Below are 17,413 nucleotides of genomic sequence, written 5' to 3'. Positions count from 1 at the left end.
CCCTCCTCAGCAGTGTGGGTGAGCCTTTCCTTTACTCTCCAGTGTCACTGTGATGGGGGACCAGGCCTGTGACGAGAAGCGTCTTCCTTCATCCTCAGCCCTGTGAGTGGGGCAATGCTCTCTTTCCACATTTTCAGATGAGGCAGCAGCAGGGCCAGGCCTGCCTCCATCCACCTCCTGAGCATGTCTTCTTTCTGCCGTATCCCCTCCTTAAAGCTGCGGCAGTCCCACAGAGGCTGCTGAGCACTGGGGTTCGGAGGACCCAGAGGGTGCTCCAGGTGGGGGGCAGCTCTCAGCCCAGCTCTGGCTCAGCCTCTGGCGTTCGCCAGGGTTGAATCTGCTAGGCTCAGGCTGAGCCATGGGTGTCACCTTGGGGAGGTTGGTAGGGGACTCTGCATCTTAAGGGGGTGACTCCACTCGCTCTGGGAACAATGGCAGCATCCCCGTCCTGGACCTTCTTAGATGGCTGGCACACTGCTAGCATCGTTCAGGACCTTGTCTCTAATCCCCACTGCGGCGCTGCCAGGGTGGGGTTGTCGGCTCTCCCAGATGGATGAGGGTCTTGCCCACGGCACGTAGCCTTCAGATGATCACCTGTGGTTCATAGTCAGGGCTCTCTGACCCCTGGCCTGTTTGTGGCCCACTACATCTGTTTTCCCTGTGTGCCAAATGGAGTCAAAAGTCATCTCAGGGTTAGCATTATATATTGTCAATAACATAATAACAATAATTATATGCCTTATCAAGCTACAAACCTAATAGGCCAAAGATGGATCAGGCAGGTTGTTCCTGCAGCCAGCACCATTACATGTGCATGGCAGGTGTTTGTGGGATTACTGGACTGGAGTAGTGTCCCACTGAGGGACAAGGTTTGAGCTGCATGTGTCCATCCTGGCCTGTGACCTTATGACACTCATTTTCTCACCAGTCTATTCACCATCTTTTAGATTTGATTAAATCCAAGGCACCCAACCTGGGGGTGCATTTATTTATCTTTTTTCTTCTGTGGACTTGTTGCTGATGGCCAGAGGCAAAAACCTGAACAGGCAGGCATCTTCTCCCCAATAGACACTCCAGGCGTCTGGAGTCCTGGCAGTAATAATAGTAAAAACAAAAACTAAAACATAAAGAGAGGAGAATTTATATTGTAATCAAGAGACTGTTCCTTTAATGAGACTCGTGTGATCATCTTCTTGGTACCTTTGCAAGTTTCCTCCCTCTCCCTTGTGTCTCCTCTTGCCGTGCTTTCTCCCCAGACAGCTTATAACCTGCAACTCATCTTGATTTGCAGCCAAAGTGATTATCCACCAGACACTCAGCGTCTTAGAAGATATTGTGGAGAATATCTCGGGGGAGTCCACCAAGTCTCGACAGATTTGCTACCAGTCGCTGCAGGAATCCGTTCAGGTCTCCCTGGCCCTCTTTCCAGCTTTTATCCATCAGTCAGGTAGGAGCTGGCCCAGAGCCCCACTGGTGGGTGGTGCTAACAAGGGCCAGAATGCCCACTTAGATCTGTAAAGCACACTGAGTCAGTGCAGTACAGGCCTCGACTGGCTCCGTGCAACGAAACCCGGTACTGAAGGGAAAGGGCAGTGGTGTTTATTTGCGGAGTCTGGGGCCAAGGTCCTATGGAAAAGTGAGCAGAGCCCTCCATATGGGCCTTGGCACCTACAAGAGAAGGCTAGAGAGCTTTTTTGGTTTAGTTCTCCTTATTTTGTGGCAAGGCGCATTTGCCGAGATCATTCCCCTCACCCTTGTCTGTCACTGTCAGTGATAGAGGGCCTCTCTAGCTCTGTGGATGTACTTGCCCAGCTCTCATGAGAGCATTATAGTAGTCTTGTCAGTTTTACAAGAGAAATATCAAGCACTTCTCAGTCAGCAAATATTCATTGCCTCTTGCAAGCAGATTGCGTGCAGTTAGAGCTGAAACACTACACAAGATGATTGTTGAGATCTGGAAGTGAAACTGCCCTAAATGTAAGCAGTATTTTCTGCAATTAGTCCATTTAATGGACCAGGGGCATGCAATCTAAATACACCTTCATTATCCACTTTCAACCACTCAACCTCTGACCCAACTGCAGGGATTATTAGTCATAGGGGGAAATGACTTAAGCACTCAGGGGTTGACCCAGTTGAGTAGTTTCATCACTGTGGGCACAAAGTGATCCCTCTCCAGTGACACTCTGACTGTCACTGGATGTCGGGCAATGAGGAAGGGTTCGAGATGACCTTCATTTCCTGTAGTGAGCCACCAGGTGGAGGTTCCCTATACCAGAACTATTTTCTCAGCATGTCCCTAATCATTTTCCACTTTCTGTCACTGGCCCTGATGGTATTGGGGAAATGTTTCCAGCAGGAAGCCGTAGAGAAAGCTGATAGTGCAGATTTCAGGAGTAGGTCGATGAAGCCCAGGGTTCTGGTTCTCCCTGTGTGCAAGCCTGTGACGGTGTCTCTGCCCCTTTCCCCAGATGTGACTGATGAGATGCTAAGCTTCTTCCTCACTCTGTTTCGGGGCCTTAGAGTACAGATGGGCGTGCCTTTCACTGAGCAAATCATACAGACTTTCCTCAACATGTTTACCAGGTAACCACAGACCCCCCATCCATGGTTTTCAGATTCAAGGGAGAAGTAGTGGGTCTGGCGACAAAGTGTGGCTTTTTGCTCCTGTTCTGTACTTGCCACAGCATGGGTTTTCATGCTGACCCCCAGAGAAACATGTGGTTGCTCACTGTGTGGCTTTCTCATCTGTAGAGAGCAGTTAGCTGAGAGCATCCTCCATGAGGGGAGCACAGGCTGCCGGGTGGTGGAGAAGTTTCTGAAGATCCTGCAGGTGGTGGTCCAGGAGCCAGGCCAGGTGTTCAAGCCCTTCCTCCCCAGCATCATCGCCCTGTGCATGGAGCAGGTGTATCCCATCATCGCCGAGGTAGGGGCTCAGGCAGTCCCCTGTGCGGCCCCCCATCTCCAGATTGGGAAGGGAGTGAGATTTCACAGAAAATGGATTGTGTTTTAAAGTTCATTTGTTAGTTTAATATGCTAGTAAAGTAATTTCTCCCAAGGAAGAAGGCCTTTAGCGTGGTACAGTCTTTTGATATTGATCGAGTTCATTGGAACTAGTCTAGTGTAAGCACAGCAGTTATTCCACAGGGTCAGTTGCTAAGATCAGTCTCCTGCAGCAAATAATTTATACCTTTAAGAGACTCTGGTTTTCTATAGCAAACATTCTAACATATGTACTTTCCTATTAGAAACATTCATGGTCTCAAGGATACAAGGCAAGTTCTTGAAACCATTCAAACAAACCTTTTAATGTTACAGGAAAGCCCTTAGTCCTTAGAAAACAGGCAGGCACTCAGCATGATAAGACCAGGAATAAGTATAGATGTAATTTCAGTTTTTTTGGTAATAGTCATATAAATAAGAGCTAATCTTTAACTGTCTGAACTGAGACTGGCACAGGTCTGGTCTATGGGACAGACTGGCCTATGAGGCTTCTTCTGTGGACGCTTGTGGCCCCTGGTGTCTATTTAATTTTAATCAACACTGAACTGAACATATGTGGGCCTTCTGCTTTTGAATTCTCCAGAGACATCTGGAATAAGGGATTGCGGGTGTTGGATTCAATGAGAAAACACTGCTGAGCCTGCCCCTTCTCCTCTACCTCCTCTCAGAATCCTGGCTGCTGGGAAAGAAACTGGCCCAGAGAGCCTGGCTCCCAAGTGTTCTTTAAACCCTCCTCTTCTGGGGAGCAGAATCACTTTAAGGCATTGGGACTGTCTTTAGCCTCTGTGGTTGTGTAAGACCAACAGGTTAGTGGGACAGCATTTTTCATCCTGGGAAAAGGAACAAGCAAGATGATCTGACAGGTCGAATAGAACAGAAAATCCATACTCCTAATTGTTTATCCACTTGGTAGCTTTTTTCTAGTGTAAAAGCTGAGTGCTCATCAGAAAAAGGGGCCCCTGGCACTGACCCATGCATTCTCTCTCAAATGTGGGCCCTGTCTCTGCTGAAGAACTCACGGTGTGAACCGCCGACTCCAGGGGCTGGATGTCTTTTGCACAGGCAGTGACAGGACTCCAGGGGCTGGATGTCTTTTGCGCAGGCAGTGACAGGCATGTGGATGGAGTGTTGACACTTGGTTTACTGTCACGAGGCATCTCCTAGGCATCTTTGCTGCCCTGGGCCCAGGCCAGAGCGGCTCCACAAGCTGCAGATCTGAGCGTCTGTGTGTCTCTGCAGCGTCCCTCCCCTGATGTGAAGGCTGAGCTGTTTGAGCTCCTTTTCCGGACACTCCATCACAACTGGAGGTACTTCTTCAAGTCCACCGTGCTGGCCAGTGTCCAGAGGGGGATCTCTGAGGAGCAGATGGAGAATGAGCCCCAGTTCAGTGCCATCATGCAGGTAATGTCGGGGCGGGGGGACTGCCGGGTGACTTCCTCTAACCTGGCACTGCAACGAGTCCTGTCTTTGAAGCCCCACCAGTCTCGGGTCTGAAGCTCAGTTCTGCCTCTTAGTATTGATGAAGTTAACTAATTTCTTGGAACCTCAGTTTCTTCATCTGTAAAGTGGAGCTAATGTTGCCTGGGTCACAGGTTTGTTTTGAGGTGAAATGAGATGACATACACAAAGTGCATGACACTTGGAGATGCTTGATAAACGTCAGTTCCGCTGACCTCATAGTGCTGTTTCCCCAAGTGTAAAGAGCCTGCTTATGCCAGAGTCACCCAGGGCCTTCTTAGCAGGGAACTGCCTGAATAGGAGTCTCTGCAGGAGGGCCCTGGACCTGCACTGTGATTCTGACTCTGACCATACTAGGAGAAACACTGCCCTGGGAGGCAGGGCAGATGCAGCTGTCCATCGGAGACAGTGCGCTCTCTGTGGGCTAAGCACCCCATTTTGTGGAAGACTGGGACGGCATCCCCTCACGCGGACAGCCAGCCTGCTCTGTGGCTGCATCAGGCACGCTCCCAGGGTCTGCATTCAGGTGTCTTGACATTCTCATCTGAGTCTAGCTAGGGGAGGCTCTTTTTGTCTTTTCAGTGCATGCTTTTCCTCATGGGGAAGCAAGAGGAATTTCCACCCTCCCTCCAGCTCCCTACTAGCACACAGCATGCATATGGGTGTGCGCACACACACACACACACTCTCATATACTCACTGACTCTTGTGTGGCAGTTCTTTCCAAGCACGTGCCCTTGCCCTGGACTTCCCATCCCTGGCACCCAGCGAGGCCTCAGGTCTGCAGTACTCAAGTGTTTGTGCCTCCCCTGCCTTTCTCTGGAACCCTGTCCTTGCCTGGAAGACTTCTTTGGCAGGCTGGTGCCTGGTCCCCCCTGACGGCTGGTGAAAGGCACTTTGGAGCATAGTTTCACAGTTTGGCAGTTTCTTTTAAAGTTGAATATGTAGTTACTGTATGACCTAGCAATCTCACTTCTAAGTATTTTACCCAAGATAAATGAAAGCATATGTTCACACAACCTGTACACTGATGTTTATAGAAGCTGTTTCATAATTGCCAAAAGCTGGAAACAATTTGAGTATCTAGCAGCTGAATGGATGAACAAGCTCGTGCGTGCCTCTAAGGGACTGGCACTCGGCAGTAAGCAAGCATGGATTCTTGATACAATCAGCAGCATAGATGAGTTTCACATGCATTCTGCTAGGTGAAAGAAGCCAGATGCCAAAGGCTATGCATGGTGGGATCCCATGCCATTCTGTGACATTCTGGAAAAGGCAGAACTATAGGGACAGATAATGAGCAGTGGTCGCCTAGGGGTGGGGGTATGAGGGGACGTTCTGGGCGATGGAAGTGTCCTGTCTTGGTTGTGATGGTGGTGGTACAACTCCACAGGTAGGTCAGAATTCATAGAAAGATAAACCTCAGAAGTTTTACTCTGTTATACTTCCATGAACCTAACTTTAAACAGTAAATAAGTGGAAACTGTTGGTCATCATGGAGATCTTATCCCTGCTGCAGGATTACAAGATCCCCCTCTAGTAGCTTAGGGGCCCAGGGATAGAATGACGAAGCAGTCGCCGCTTGTTTTGTAGGGGGTTCCTGTAGACCACCGGCCTCCCCCACTGCCCCCCCGCCGCACTGCCCCCACGGTCACTTTCTATTCTTTCTGTTGGAGCAGGGCACTTTGTGTTGGTGCATGGGGTGTTTCTTTTTGCCCCTGAACTAGTAATTTTTTTTTTTTTTTGAGAGGAGTCTCGCTCTGTCACCCAGGCTGGAGTGCAGTGGTAGGATCTCAGCTCACTGCAACCTCTGCCTCCTGGATCGAAGTGATTCTCCTGCCTCAGCCTCCCGAGTAGCTGTGATTACAGGCATCTGCCACCACGCTGGGCTAATTTTCATTTTTTTTGGTTTTTTTGTTTTTGTTTTTGTTTTTTTTTCGAGATGGAGTCTGGCTCTGTCACCCAGGCTGGAGGGCAGTGGTGTGATCTCCGCTCACTGCAAGCTCTGCCACCTTCCGGGTTCATGCCATTCTCCTGCCTCAGCCTCCCTAGAAGCTGGGACTACAGGCGCCCGCCACCACGCCTGGCTAATTTTTTTGTATTTTTAGTAGAGACGGGGTTTCACCGTGGTCACCAGGATGGTCTCAATCTCCTGATCTTGTGATCCGTCCCCCTCGGCCTCCCAAAGTGCTGGGATTACAGGTGTGAGCCACCGCGCCCCGCCAGTTTTTGTATTTTTAGTAGAGACGGGGTTTTAACATGTTGGCCAGGCTGGTCTTGAACTCCCAACCTTCAGTGATCTGCCCACCTGGCTTCCCAAAGTGCTGAGATTACAGGCCTGAGCTTCCGTGCCCGGACCGAACTAGTAACTTTTACACCCAGGAATTCCAAAGCAGTTTAAAAATACTTTGCTTAGCCCCCAGGCAGAGGCTTAACTTCCAGGTAGAGGCTCCATGAAGGAGCCTGTAGGGCTTGTGGCTTATGAGACATGGGATGCAAGGAGAAGGAGGGCAAGGAAGGAGATTGCTTGGTTTGAGCAGGGGCAGGCAAGCAGACTTTGGTGTCTGCCAAGATTGCTGAGGGATTTGGCTAGAGGTGTGAGCTTCTTGATTCAAAACCAGGTCCTGTGATGGGTTTCTAGAGGTTGGTTACAAAAGGTATATATGAGACCATAAGAAGAAGCAAGGCCCAGTGGGGGAAGCATGAACTCTGAGACTTAGGAGGAGAGTCGCAGAGGTCTGAGCTGGTGGGTCAGAGGCATCAAGACAGTGGGTGCCCTGGCCCTGGCACTTGTTCTTCTGACATGGGGTAGATGCCCCAGAAGTGCTTGGTCTTGCAGTTTATAAAATGGTGGTCTCATTTCCTAGGCTTTCGGACAGTCCTTTCTCCAGCCTGACATCCACCTTTTTAAACAAAATCTCTTCTACTTGGAGACTCTTAACACCAAGCAGAAGCTGTACCACAAGGTAAGTGCCCCAGCTCTTGGAAAGATTCCTCCATCAGGGGCATTATGGCCTGCGTCCCACCCTCAGGTTACTCACTGGAGAGTGTGACGGAAAGTGGATGGAACCCGGGAAAGGCCCCTGGGGGCCGGCTGCTGCTCACCTGGTCTCTCTGCCTGCAGAAGATCTTCCGCACCACCATGCTGTTCCAGTTCGTGAACGTGCTGCTCCAGGTCCTGGTCCACAAGTCCCATGATCTTCTGCAGGAGGAGATCGGCATCGCCATCTACAACATGGCCTCTGTCGACTTTGATGGCTTCTTTGCCGCCTTCCTCCCAGAGTTCCTGACCAGCTGTGATGGTGTGGATGCCAACCAGAAAAGTGTGCTGGGGCGGAATTTCAAGATGGATCGGGTGAGGAGAGAAAGAGGCCGGGCTAAGAGGAGGGCAGAGTGGGCACTCAAGCCTGGCACCTGTGCAGCAAGGAGGGGGCACATTGAGGCCTCTGGGCGTGGTCTGTGCCCACCCTGCAACTTGGCAACAGCTCACAAGATGCCTGCTGACCCAGTGCTGTAGCCTGATTGAGGGGCACAGCCTTTTCCCCAGTCTTGGTGTCTGTAGCACATATGTTCTTAGTCTCAGCCATGGAGGTCCCGAGTTCCTGGCTCTGCAGCCCCTCCATTTGTCTTGGCATCTTTGTTGATACCCAGGGCCCTGCTGTTCTCCCTCCTGGGTGACGAGCCCTGGTGGGGCCAGCATTGGAGTGTGCCCAGGCTTGCATTCAGGCTTAGATGGTTGGTGCTTGGGAGCTGCACATCTGGGTCCCCAGGGTTAGAGGTGGGACCCAGGTTCCTGGGCTGTCTTGGGCGCTTTCCAGACCGGCCCCAGCTCATCTTGGGCTGAGTTGCTGCCAGGTCCTGGGAGGAGCCCTCCTAGTACCCTCTTGTCCCACTGCTGCTGCCTGTGCAGGGACTCTCAGGTGGGCTGTCCCCACCCATGCAGCACCTCGACGGGAGCTGGGTGCTGCTGGCTCTCGGTGTCCATGGGGTCATCTTTTGTTGGAGCCTGACAGTGCCTGGGGCCTCCTTCCCCATGGGGGCTCACCTGTTCTCTTCTTCCTGTGTCAGGTGACCAGGCCTCTCCCTTGCCTTATAGGAACTTCTGGGAACTTTTCCTTGTACCACTTTATACTTGATGAAATTAGGAGAAGAAATCGCTTTTTCCCTGGTCCTCTTGGGGTTCTTGACCTGAGTCCTCTGTGAAGCAGCTTGTCCATGGCTCCACTGTAGTGCTCAGATGCACACACTGCTCTTGCTGGCGCAAACCTGACCGCCTGCTTTCCTCATTTGCCACGTGTGGCAGGGGAACTTTTGCTTAGACTCATCCTGTTCTCCTATGTCTTGGGATCTTCCTTGTCTTGGGACTCATTCTCTCCTAAGCCTCTTCCAGTTCACTTCAGCCTCTGGGTATGTTTTTTCCTTTTTCTAGAGGCCAGATCCTAATAATTATCAGCTTCTAATGATATCAATATCAGTCAACTTTTTTATTTAAAGCTGTGGTTTCAAAATCTAGTTATAGGCCGGGCGCGGTGGCTGACACCTGTAATCTCAGCACTTTGGGAGGCCAAGGCGAGCGGATCACTTGAGGTTAGGGGGTTCGAGACCAGCCTGGCCAACACGGTGAAACCCTGTCTCTACTAAAAATACAAAAATTAGCCAGCTGTGGTGACTGTAATCTCAGCTGCCTAGGAGGCTGAGGCACGAGAATCTCTTGAACCTGGGAAGCAGAGGTTGCAGTGAGCAGAGACTGTGCCACTGCACTCCAGCCTGGGCGACAGAGTGGGACTCTGTCTCAAAAAAAAAAAGATCTAATTAATATCAGAAGCACCTGGGGTGCTTATTAAAAATGGAGAAACAGACTTCTATGTTCTACCCAGGAAATTCTGGTTTGGCATTTGGGAGCCACTGATTTAAAAGACATGCCTTAGTTGGTTTTTTGAGGGTGAAATAAAAGAATCACCACCTTCCATTCAATCACTCACTGTGTATTTGAAGCCAGCTGCTTCTCAAGCCCCGGGCCAGGAGCTGGGGCGCCAGTCCCAGCCTTCGCCAAGTCTTTCATAGTAGACAGGCCAATACAGCGCCCTCTGTGGACTACACAGTGCCAAGCATGTGACATGTCCTGACTCGCGTAAGCCTTCCAACAAGCCTCTGAAGTGTGGGTCCTGTTACTCCCCCATTTCACAGATGGCGGGGGCTCAGAAGGTGAGCAGTTCACAGAACTTGGAAGTGGTAGAGCCGCGAAGCAGGAGGCAGAGCTGGATGTTCTGACCCCAAAACCTGCACACACTCCCCAGAAGCGGCACTGACCTGGCTGCTGGGGCCAGGAAACAGGAGGCATCTGTGCAGACTTTGGGAAGAGGCAGGCTTTGAATGGAGTTCTGGAAGAGCAATAGCGGTTGGGCAGGAAAATGGACTTGGTCCTGCTCCTGGCTGTGCTGGGGCTTGCTGGGCCTGTTTGAGTCCTCACCAGGACCTACACCGCAGGCATTCAGCATCCCACACTGAAAAGCAGGGTCTCCTTGTGTGCATGGCGGCGGAGGTCAGGGCCTCACTTCTGGTCCAGGGCTTTCCATGACCCACGCTGCGCCCAGTGGGACAGGCCTCGGGACTGCGTGTGCTGCTGCTCGGGTGGTTCTCGACTGGCTGGGGCGGCCTGGAGCCCCATGGGTAAGCATTCTGCAGACATCACTGGGTGTGCGTGTCACCTCAAGGGGCTATGGTGAAGGAGAGGGCTGTCACTGCAGCCATGCCTGTGTTCGAGGGCCCGGACTCAGGAGCAAGTATGCTGGTCCCTTCTGTGTGAGCTGGGGCCAGCTTCTTCATGGTGCAGTGCTTTGGTCTTTCTGTCCTTAGACTAGTGATTCTGGTGATTCTGGTAGGGCTTGGTGGCAGCCTCGTGGTGAGGACTCAGTGAGTTGATGTCTGTATGTTGATTGCAGCAGTGTCCAGCACCTGGCAGGCCCTAGGGACATATTCCTCTTGTTCTTTTTCTTCCATGGCGTCTGGCACAGAGCCTCTGTGACGCGCAGTGCAACAGTGAATAGAAGTTTTGAGTTTTAGAAAGTGCTCCCTGGCCGGGCGCGGTGGCTCACGCCTGTAATCCCGGCACTTTGGGAGGCCGAGATGGGCGGATCACGAGGTCAGGAGATCGAGACCATCCTGGCTAACACGGTGAAACCCCGTCTCTACTAAAAAATGCAAAAAACTAGCTGGGCGAGGTGGCGGGCGCCTGTAGTCCTAGCTACTCGGGAGGCTGAGGCAGGAGAATGGCGTAAACCCGGGAGGCGGAGCTTGCAGTGAGCTGAGATCCGGCCACTGCACTCCAGCCTGGGCGACAGAGCGAGACTCCATCTCAAAAAAAAAAAAAAAAGTGCTCCCCTATCTTCAGTGCACACTCTGGGATGGAAGTAGCCATTTGGGTCTGGTGGGTGGGTGACCTGGTGTGTTGGGTGGGTGTTTGGCTGCAGCTATGCCCCTGCCTTCCAGGACCTGCCCTCATTCACCCAGAATGTGCACAGGCTGGTCAACGACCTGCGCTACTACAGACTCTGCAACGATAGCCTGCCCCCTGGCACTGTGAAGCTCTAGGCCTGCTACTGGCTGGGGACACGGACTTCTGCTGCTGCCACCTGCGCCAACCCTACCTTCCACCACAGATGTCTCCCAGACGGGCCTCGGTCACACTCCTTGGCTTCTCCCACGCCAAGCAACGCTGCCTGCCTCTGCCGCTCCTCCACATCTTGCCGCTGCCCAGCAGAGCTGGCTTCTGGGTCCACCTGAGCACTGGATGGTGCTCCCAGGGCATTGGAGCAGGCGGAGGGTTGTGTGGCCAGGTACTAGGAGGCACCGGGAAATCCCATGGGGGTGGCCCATGCAGACCAGGCGCATGTGGGTCATGGGGCAGAATCGCCAAGGACAGCTCACGACAGTGCCACCTTCTCACCATTCCAGCCAAGGAGAGATGTGACGTCGGAACTGCTCTGGCACTTCTGTCAAGCCTCCCCCGCCCCAATTGCCTTGAGATCTCTGCTCTTTGTCAGAGATTTGCAAAGACTCACGGTTTTGTTGTTTTCTCATCATTCCATTGTGATACTAAGAAACTAAGAAGCTTAATGAAAAGAAATAAAATGCCTATGTTGTTGTTCTAGAAACCCTGACTGGGGAGCTGCTTGCTACTCACAGCCTCCTTGAGGCCGGGATCCCAGCAAGGCGCATCCTGGTGGGAACGTGGGCAGTGCAGCTTGGAGTGGGCTGGCTCCTGGCGTCTCCCACTTTCTAATGGTGTCTCCCTGACTGCTCTTACTCAGCGAGGGGAGGGGGTCTCACTGACAGTTGGCCAGATGATGGAGGGAGGCTGGAGTCCGGGAGGGGGTCTCGCTGATGGTTGGTCTGGTGCTGGTGGAGGCTGGGGGTTGGGAGCGGGTGTTGCTGACGGTTGGCTTGGTGGTGGAGGGAGGCTGGAGTCCAGGTTGCCTGACTCCTGTGGCCCCTGTGGCCCCCACACCCCCTGCCCCCCCAGTGTGGGAAGTGTGGGCTCTGCCTTCCCCGCCTCCTAGGGAATAGATTCCTTCCCACAGTGTGCAGCAGGACCTGGCCCTTTGTGGCCTGAAGTCTTGCTGGATGACAGGGAGGTGGGGTCTCGTGATGGATTGCCTGGGTGAGAATAGAGGTTGGAGAGGGAGGGAGGGTGTGACTCTGTGAGGGTGGGGATGGGTGGGACTCAGGACTTTATGACGTGTCTGAGAGCTGGGGCTTTGCCCAGACGTTCATGTGTGGGAGCGGTACTTGTCATCGAATTGTCCAGAGTCAGGAACCAGCAGCTCCTCCTGCGCTAGGTGTCATGATGACTGGGCAGGCCCAAATCGGGTAGTTGCTGATGTGGACTACAGCGCCTGGCATGGAGAGATTGGCTTACCTGGACGGGAGGGCAGGCATTGACTGGCTTGTTGCCAGGCCTGGGGAAGTGGGGAGCTGTGGGTTGATGTCTGTTTCTGAGACTTCCATAGGAATCACCTGGGCAGGGGCTGGGCTGGAGTGAGCAGGGCGTGCATGATGTGCGCTTGTGTGGCAGGCCTTGGCTCCGTGTCCATCACAGCCTCCGAGCTGCAGCGAGCTCTGCTTCAGATTTCAGAAAGGAGATAATAGAAATGCCGATTGCTCTTTTGTAGAAAGGAATTAGCATCCAATTATGCGTGGGCTATAAATACCACCTCACCTGCCTGCTAGGGAAGGCCAGGAGTGCTGTCTGTGCCTGAGACTGTGAAAGGGCTTTTTCCTCTGGAGATGGAGGGGTTGAAGGGATGGGATTTGTTGCCTGTGAACCCCACCCTTGGACAGAAGAACACAGGCAGGACTTAGGAGCACAGAGGAAAGGCCAATGTAAGCTGGGCTGGGATGGAGTGTTTTTTTTGAGACAGAGTCTTGCTCTGTTGCCAGGCTGGAGTGCAGTGGCGCTGCAACCTCCGCCTCCTGGGTTCAAGCAGTTCTCCTGCCTCAGCCTCCCGAGTGGCTACAGGCGTGTGCCATCACGCCCAGCTAATTTTTGTATTTTTAGTAGAGACAGGGTTTCACGGGCCAGGATGGTCTCAATCTCTACCTTCCACCACAGATGTCTCCCAGACGGATCTTGTGATCCGCCCATCTCAGGCTCCCAAAGTGCGGGGATTACAGGTGTGAGCCACTGCGCCTGGCCTTTTTTTTTTTTTTTTTTTTTTTTTTAAGAGACAAGGTCTCACTCTGTCACCCAGGCTGGAGTGCAGTGGTACAGTCATGGCTTACAGCTTTTAGTGGTCCTCCCACCTCAGCCTCTTGAGTAGCTGGGACTACAGATGTGCATCACCATGCCTGGGTAGTTTTGTTTATTTTTTGTAGAGACGGAGTCTCACTGTGTTGCCCAGGCTGGTCTCAAACTCCTGGGCTCAAGCAATCCTGCTTCAGCCTCCCAAAGTGCTGGGACTACAGGCTTGTGAGATGCCATGGCTGGTCAAATGGAGGATGTTCATTCCAGGACTGATAGCACGGCCCAGAGGTATGGATTGTAGTGAGCCCCTAATTCTTAGAGGTGTGCAAGCTGGTCTTTGACCTGACCTAATTCTTAAAAGTTTTTATTTATTTATTTATCTATTTATTTATTTATTTAGAGACGGAGTCTCGGTCTGTCGCCCAGGCTGGAGTGCAGTGGTGCCATCTCAGCTCACTGCAACCTCCACTTCCTGGGTTCAAGTGATTCTTCTGCCTCAGCCTCCCAAGTAGCTGGGATTACAGGTGCACGTCACCACACCCAGCTAATTTTTATATTTTTAGTAGAGATGGGGTTTCACCATGTTGGCCAGGCTGGTCTTGAACTCCTGACCTCAAGTGAGCCACCTGCCTTGGCCTCCCCAAGTGCTGGGATTACAGATGTCAGCCACCACACCTGGCTCTTTGACTCAATTCTTATCTGCAGTGCCTCACATAGGGCCTGGCACCAAGCAGGCTTAAGAAGTGCAGGTAGAATTGAGTGAGTTCTCAGGTCCTAGACACATCCAGAAAGTGTCTTTCCCCATTTTGAGGAAGGGGATGGGGAAAGGGTAGAGCTGGACAAGAGTGGGCCTTTGGAGCCAGACACAGTAGCTCATGCCTGTAATCCCAGCACTTTGGGAGGCCGAGGCTGGAGGATTGCCTGAGTCCAGGAGTTTGAGACCAGCCTGGGCAACACGGTGAGACTTCATCTCTATAACAATAATAATAATAATAATTTAAGAAAAGAAAAAAAGTGGGGCTTTGTGTCAGTCTTGGGTCGGGGCGTATAATGGCAGGGGGCTCTCAAGGCGGCTGTTTTTCCTGCTGCCTTTGAATCTGAGGCAGATCTTCTCTCTCCATTTGGGTGTCCATGTCCTGCTTTTCTTCCAGCTTGTGTCATTTACATCTGCCAAGAGTGCAGCCACTGGCTTTAGGACGAGATCAGATGAAACCTTCATCTTCCTAATTTTCAGCATTTTCCTCCACTGCCCATCATTGGCCTCATGTGATGGAGGGTTGAATGTTTTTTTTAACAGCATGTATTTTTCTCCCGACTATAAAATGCTTGTTGTACAATATATGAAATACGCGGAAAACTTTGAAGCAAAAAAAAAAAAAAAAGTTAATTCCACTGCCCAGAGAAAAATAATATTTTGGTGTGTTGGTGTATTTCCTTTTTTCTTTTTGTAAAATTGAGCTCCTGCTGTTCTATTTTATTTTTTTAAAAAGATTTTTTAGGCTCAAGTGATCTTCCAACCTCAGCCTCCCAAAGTGCAGCAATTACAGGTGTGAACCACTGCACCTGGCCGAGCTCCTGCTGTTTTATGGCCTCCTTTTTATTTAATATGTTGACCGTTTTCTCATGTTATTAGATATATTTTTTTGGAGATGGAGTCTTACTCTTTCGCCAAGGCCAGAGTGCAGTGGCATGATCTTGGCTTACTGCAACCTCCGGCTCCTGGGTTTAAGTCATTCTCCTGCCTCAGCCTCTCGAGTAGCTGGGATTAGAGGTGCCTGCCACCACGCCTGGCTGAATTTTTTATTTTTCGTAGAGACGGGGTTTCGCCACATTGCCCAGGCTCCTGACCTCAAGTGATCCGCCCGCCTGGGCCTCCCACAGTGCTAGGATTACAGGCGTGAGCCACCGTGCCTGGCCTGATACTCTACAAATAATCTAATGCTATCACTGATGATGCAGTGATCATCCTTGTGTGTAAATCTGTGTGTTTGTTTCCATAGGTTGGGTTCCTGCATGTGAAATTGCTGGTTCAGATGTGTCTGAGGCTTTTATGGATATTTTTGGGGACTGGTTTCTATTCTGAAGGAGGAAAAATATCACAGACTTGGGAGTTGTAAAACTTCTGTGCCGTGAGGCTCCAAGGGGCCATTTGACCAAATGAACCCCTGGTTTTGTGAGAGATTCAGAACTCTAATTGGTTAGTAGCCTAACCAGGCCTGCCCACTTCGGAGCCACATCCTTGTCCCAGTGTCCTTCTCCAGTGTGAGACCTCTGCAGAGGAGCTGAGACCAGGAGAGGAAGGTTGCTGGCAGTTCCAGCTGGCTTCTTGGGCCTGGGCAGAAGAGCCATGATTGACGGCTATTTATTAGTAACTATTATTTGCTGAATTCTACAAGCCCGGTGCCGGGCTGCAGGCGAAGGACTCCTTTCCACTGCAAATGCAGCAGCTGGTTCCTCCTTAGGTGGAGCCAGCTCCAAGATGGGCCATGTGTTGTGTGCACGGAGGATTTTGGTGACTGTGGTTTGATCACTGTGGCTCATCTCCAAGACCAGCCCTTGGGAAAAGCTGAGGTGTTCCTCTGAAATGACACTGGCTGCCCCATCAACCCACCTCCTTTTCCCTCACCCCTCCAAAGCCGCCTCCTCCAACCTCTCTGAAGCCCTCTTCTGTGAGGCTCTGCCGAGCGCCCCTTCCTCCTCGATGCCCCGCAGCACCTGTGTCTCCTCTTGTCCCAGGAACCGCGGTGTCGCCCCTACCACCATGAGAACCTGCAGGCAGTGGGGGGCTCTGTGTTCCTAGAACCCAGCATAGGACTTGGCTCAGAGCGGGCGCCAAAAAATTCTTACGTGCAGGAGGATTTTTCAGATTTATCCAAATGGGTTTTTCCTCAAGGAAGAGGCCTAGAGCCCCGCTGAGGCATCTTCTAACTAATTTTCAACAAGATGAAACCACGTCCTTGGTGTCTGCTCAGAATGGTGTGGCCTTACCTTGCTGGGCTCCTTAGGGAAAAGCACTGAAGTGAAAGGCTCTTCAATGAAGAATTTCTGTAGCTCAAGGACTCCCTTTTCCGCCCGTCCCTCTTTGTATCATTTGAAAACATCTTTTAAAAGCCTTGTTAATTAATTGTCTCAGGGCTTGGAGGTGCTGAGTTGGGGCAGGCATTGGGAGCAGGCCGGGTTATGTGACCTCGGGGGGTGGGCAGAGAGCTTCGTGGTGCTGGCCAGAGCCTGACTCAGAGCCCCCAGGGGCCTCTGAAGGGTGGCAGAAGCTTTCCTTGGGTCAGTCAGGTACCAAGGGGGGGTGAGTTGGAAAGTTAATTATTTCAATGAAACATTCAAGAGATCCACAGACCTGACATAGGCGGCAGGCATTTTGGCAACAGGTAGTTTTTTAAAAAAAAAAAGACACTCAAACGTTTTGGCTGGGCGTGGTGGTTCACGCCTGTAATCCCAGCACTTTGGGAGGCCAAGGCGGGTGGATCACCTGAGGTCAGGAGTTGGAGACCAGCCTGGCCAATATGATGAAACCCCGTCTCTACTAAAAATACAAAAATTAGCTGGGCATGGTGGCATGGGTTCCTGTAATGCCAGCTACTTGGGAGGCTGAGGCAGGAGAATCACTTGAATCTGGGAGGCAGAGGTTACAATGAGCTGAGATTGCACCACTGCACTCCAGCCTGGGCGACAGAGGGAAACTCTTATCTCAAAAAACAAACAAACAAAACGCTCAGGTTTTTAATTTTTTTCCCCTTCTCTTTTTTTTTTTTTTGAGATAGGGTCTTGCTCTGTTGTGCAAGCTGGAGTGCAGGGTACTAGTCGTAGCTCACTGCAACCTCCATCTCCTGGGCTCAGGTGTCCACCTGCCTCGGCCTCCCAAAGTGCTGGGATTACAGGAGTGAGCCAGTGGGCCCTGCCCCTCCCTCCTCTTTATTACAGATGATTATTTGCAGATAAAAAGACTCACCTAAACCATAATAACATTTCAGTAGGTGGCTTTCAGCCCTTTCCTTGCATTTGTGTGTGTTGCCCCATCTGTACACCTCTGACTTTCAGTGGGAATAAATCTTATTACTGCCTGGCAGTGTTCTGCCCCCTGAGGCACACATGCTTTTCAGTGGGTCTCACGGCCCCTAGAGACCGCAGCTGTCTGTGGCTGTTTGAACATAAGCCCCGGACTGGGGCCGGTCAGGTAGAATTGGCCTCTGTGGA

At 51.6% G+C, this 17,413-nt stretch overlaps 1 protein-coding gene across 7 annotated transcripts in view; it reads left to right on the top strand.

The window, feature by feature from the left end:
* XPO6 (exportin 6) overlaps window positions 1–11,615 on the top strand; it is a 118,167-nt gene extending 106,552 nt beyond the window's left edge. For all 7 annotated transcript variants that reach the window (XM_074026829.1, XM_045382048.2, XM_074026831.1 and 4 more), the window contains 7 exons: window positions 1,292–1,447; window positions 2,472–2,586; window positions 2,755–2,926; window positions 4,243–4,404; window positions 7,329–7,427; window positions 7,586–7,816; window positions 10,951–11,615. In XM_074026829.1, the coding sequence (XP_073882930.1) occupies window positions 1,292–1,447; window positions 2,472–2,586; window positions 2,755–2,926; window positions 4,243–4,404; window positions 7,329–7,427; window positions 7,586–7,816; window positions 10,951–11,052 (1,037 nt within the window). In that variant the 3' untranslated portion in view covers window positions 11,053–11,615. The remainder of the gene's footprint in view (window positions 1–1,291; window positions 1,448–2,471; window positions 2,587–2,754; window positions 2,927–4,242; window positions 4,405–7,328; window positions 7,428–7,585; window positions 7,817–10,950) is intronic.
* The last annotated feature ends 5,798 nt before the right edge of the window (window positions 11,616–17,413 follow it).

Source organism: Macaca fascicularis, chromosome 20, assembly GCF_037993035.2.
Source record: "Macaca fascicularis isolate 582-1 chromosome 20, T2T-MFA8v1.1".
In the NCBI taxonomy this organism is placed as follows: domain Eukaryota; kingdom Metazoa; phylum Chordata; class Mammalia; order Primates; family Cercopithecidae; genus Macaca; species Macaca fascicularis.
The sequence above is the reverse complement of the archived record's forward strand: the minus strand, read 5'-3'. Positions and strand labels throughout refer to the sequence as shown.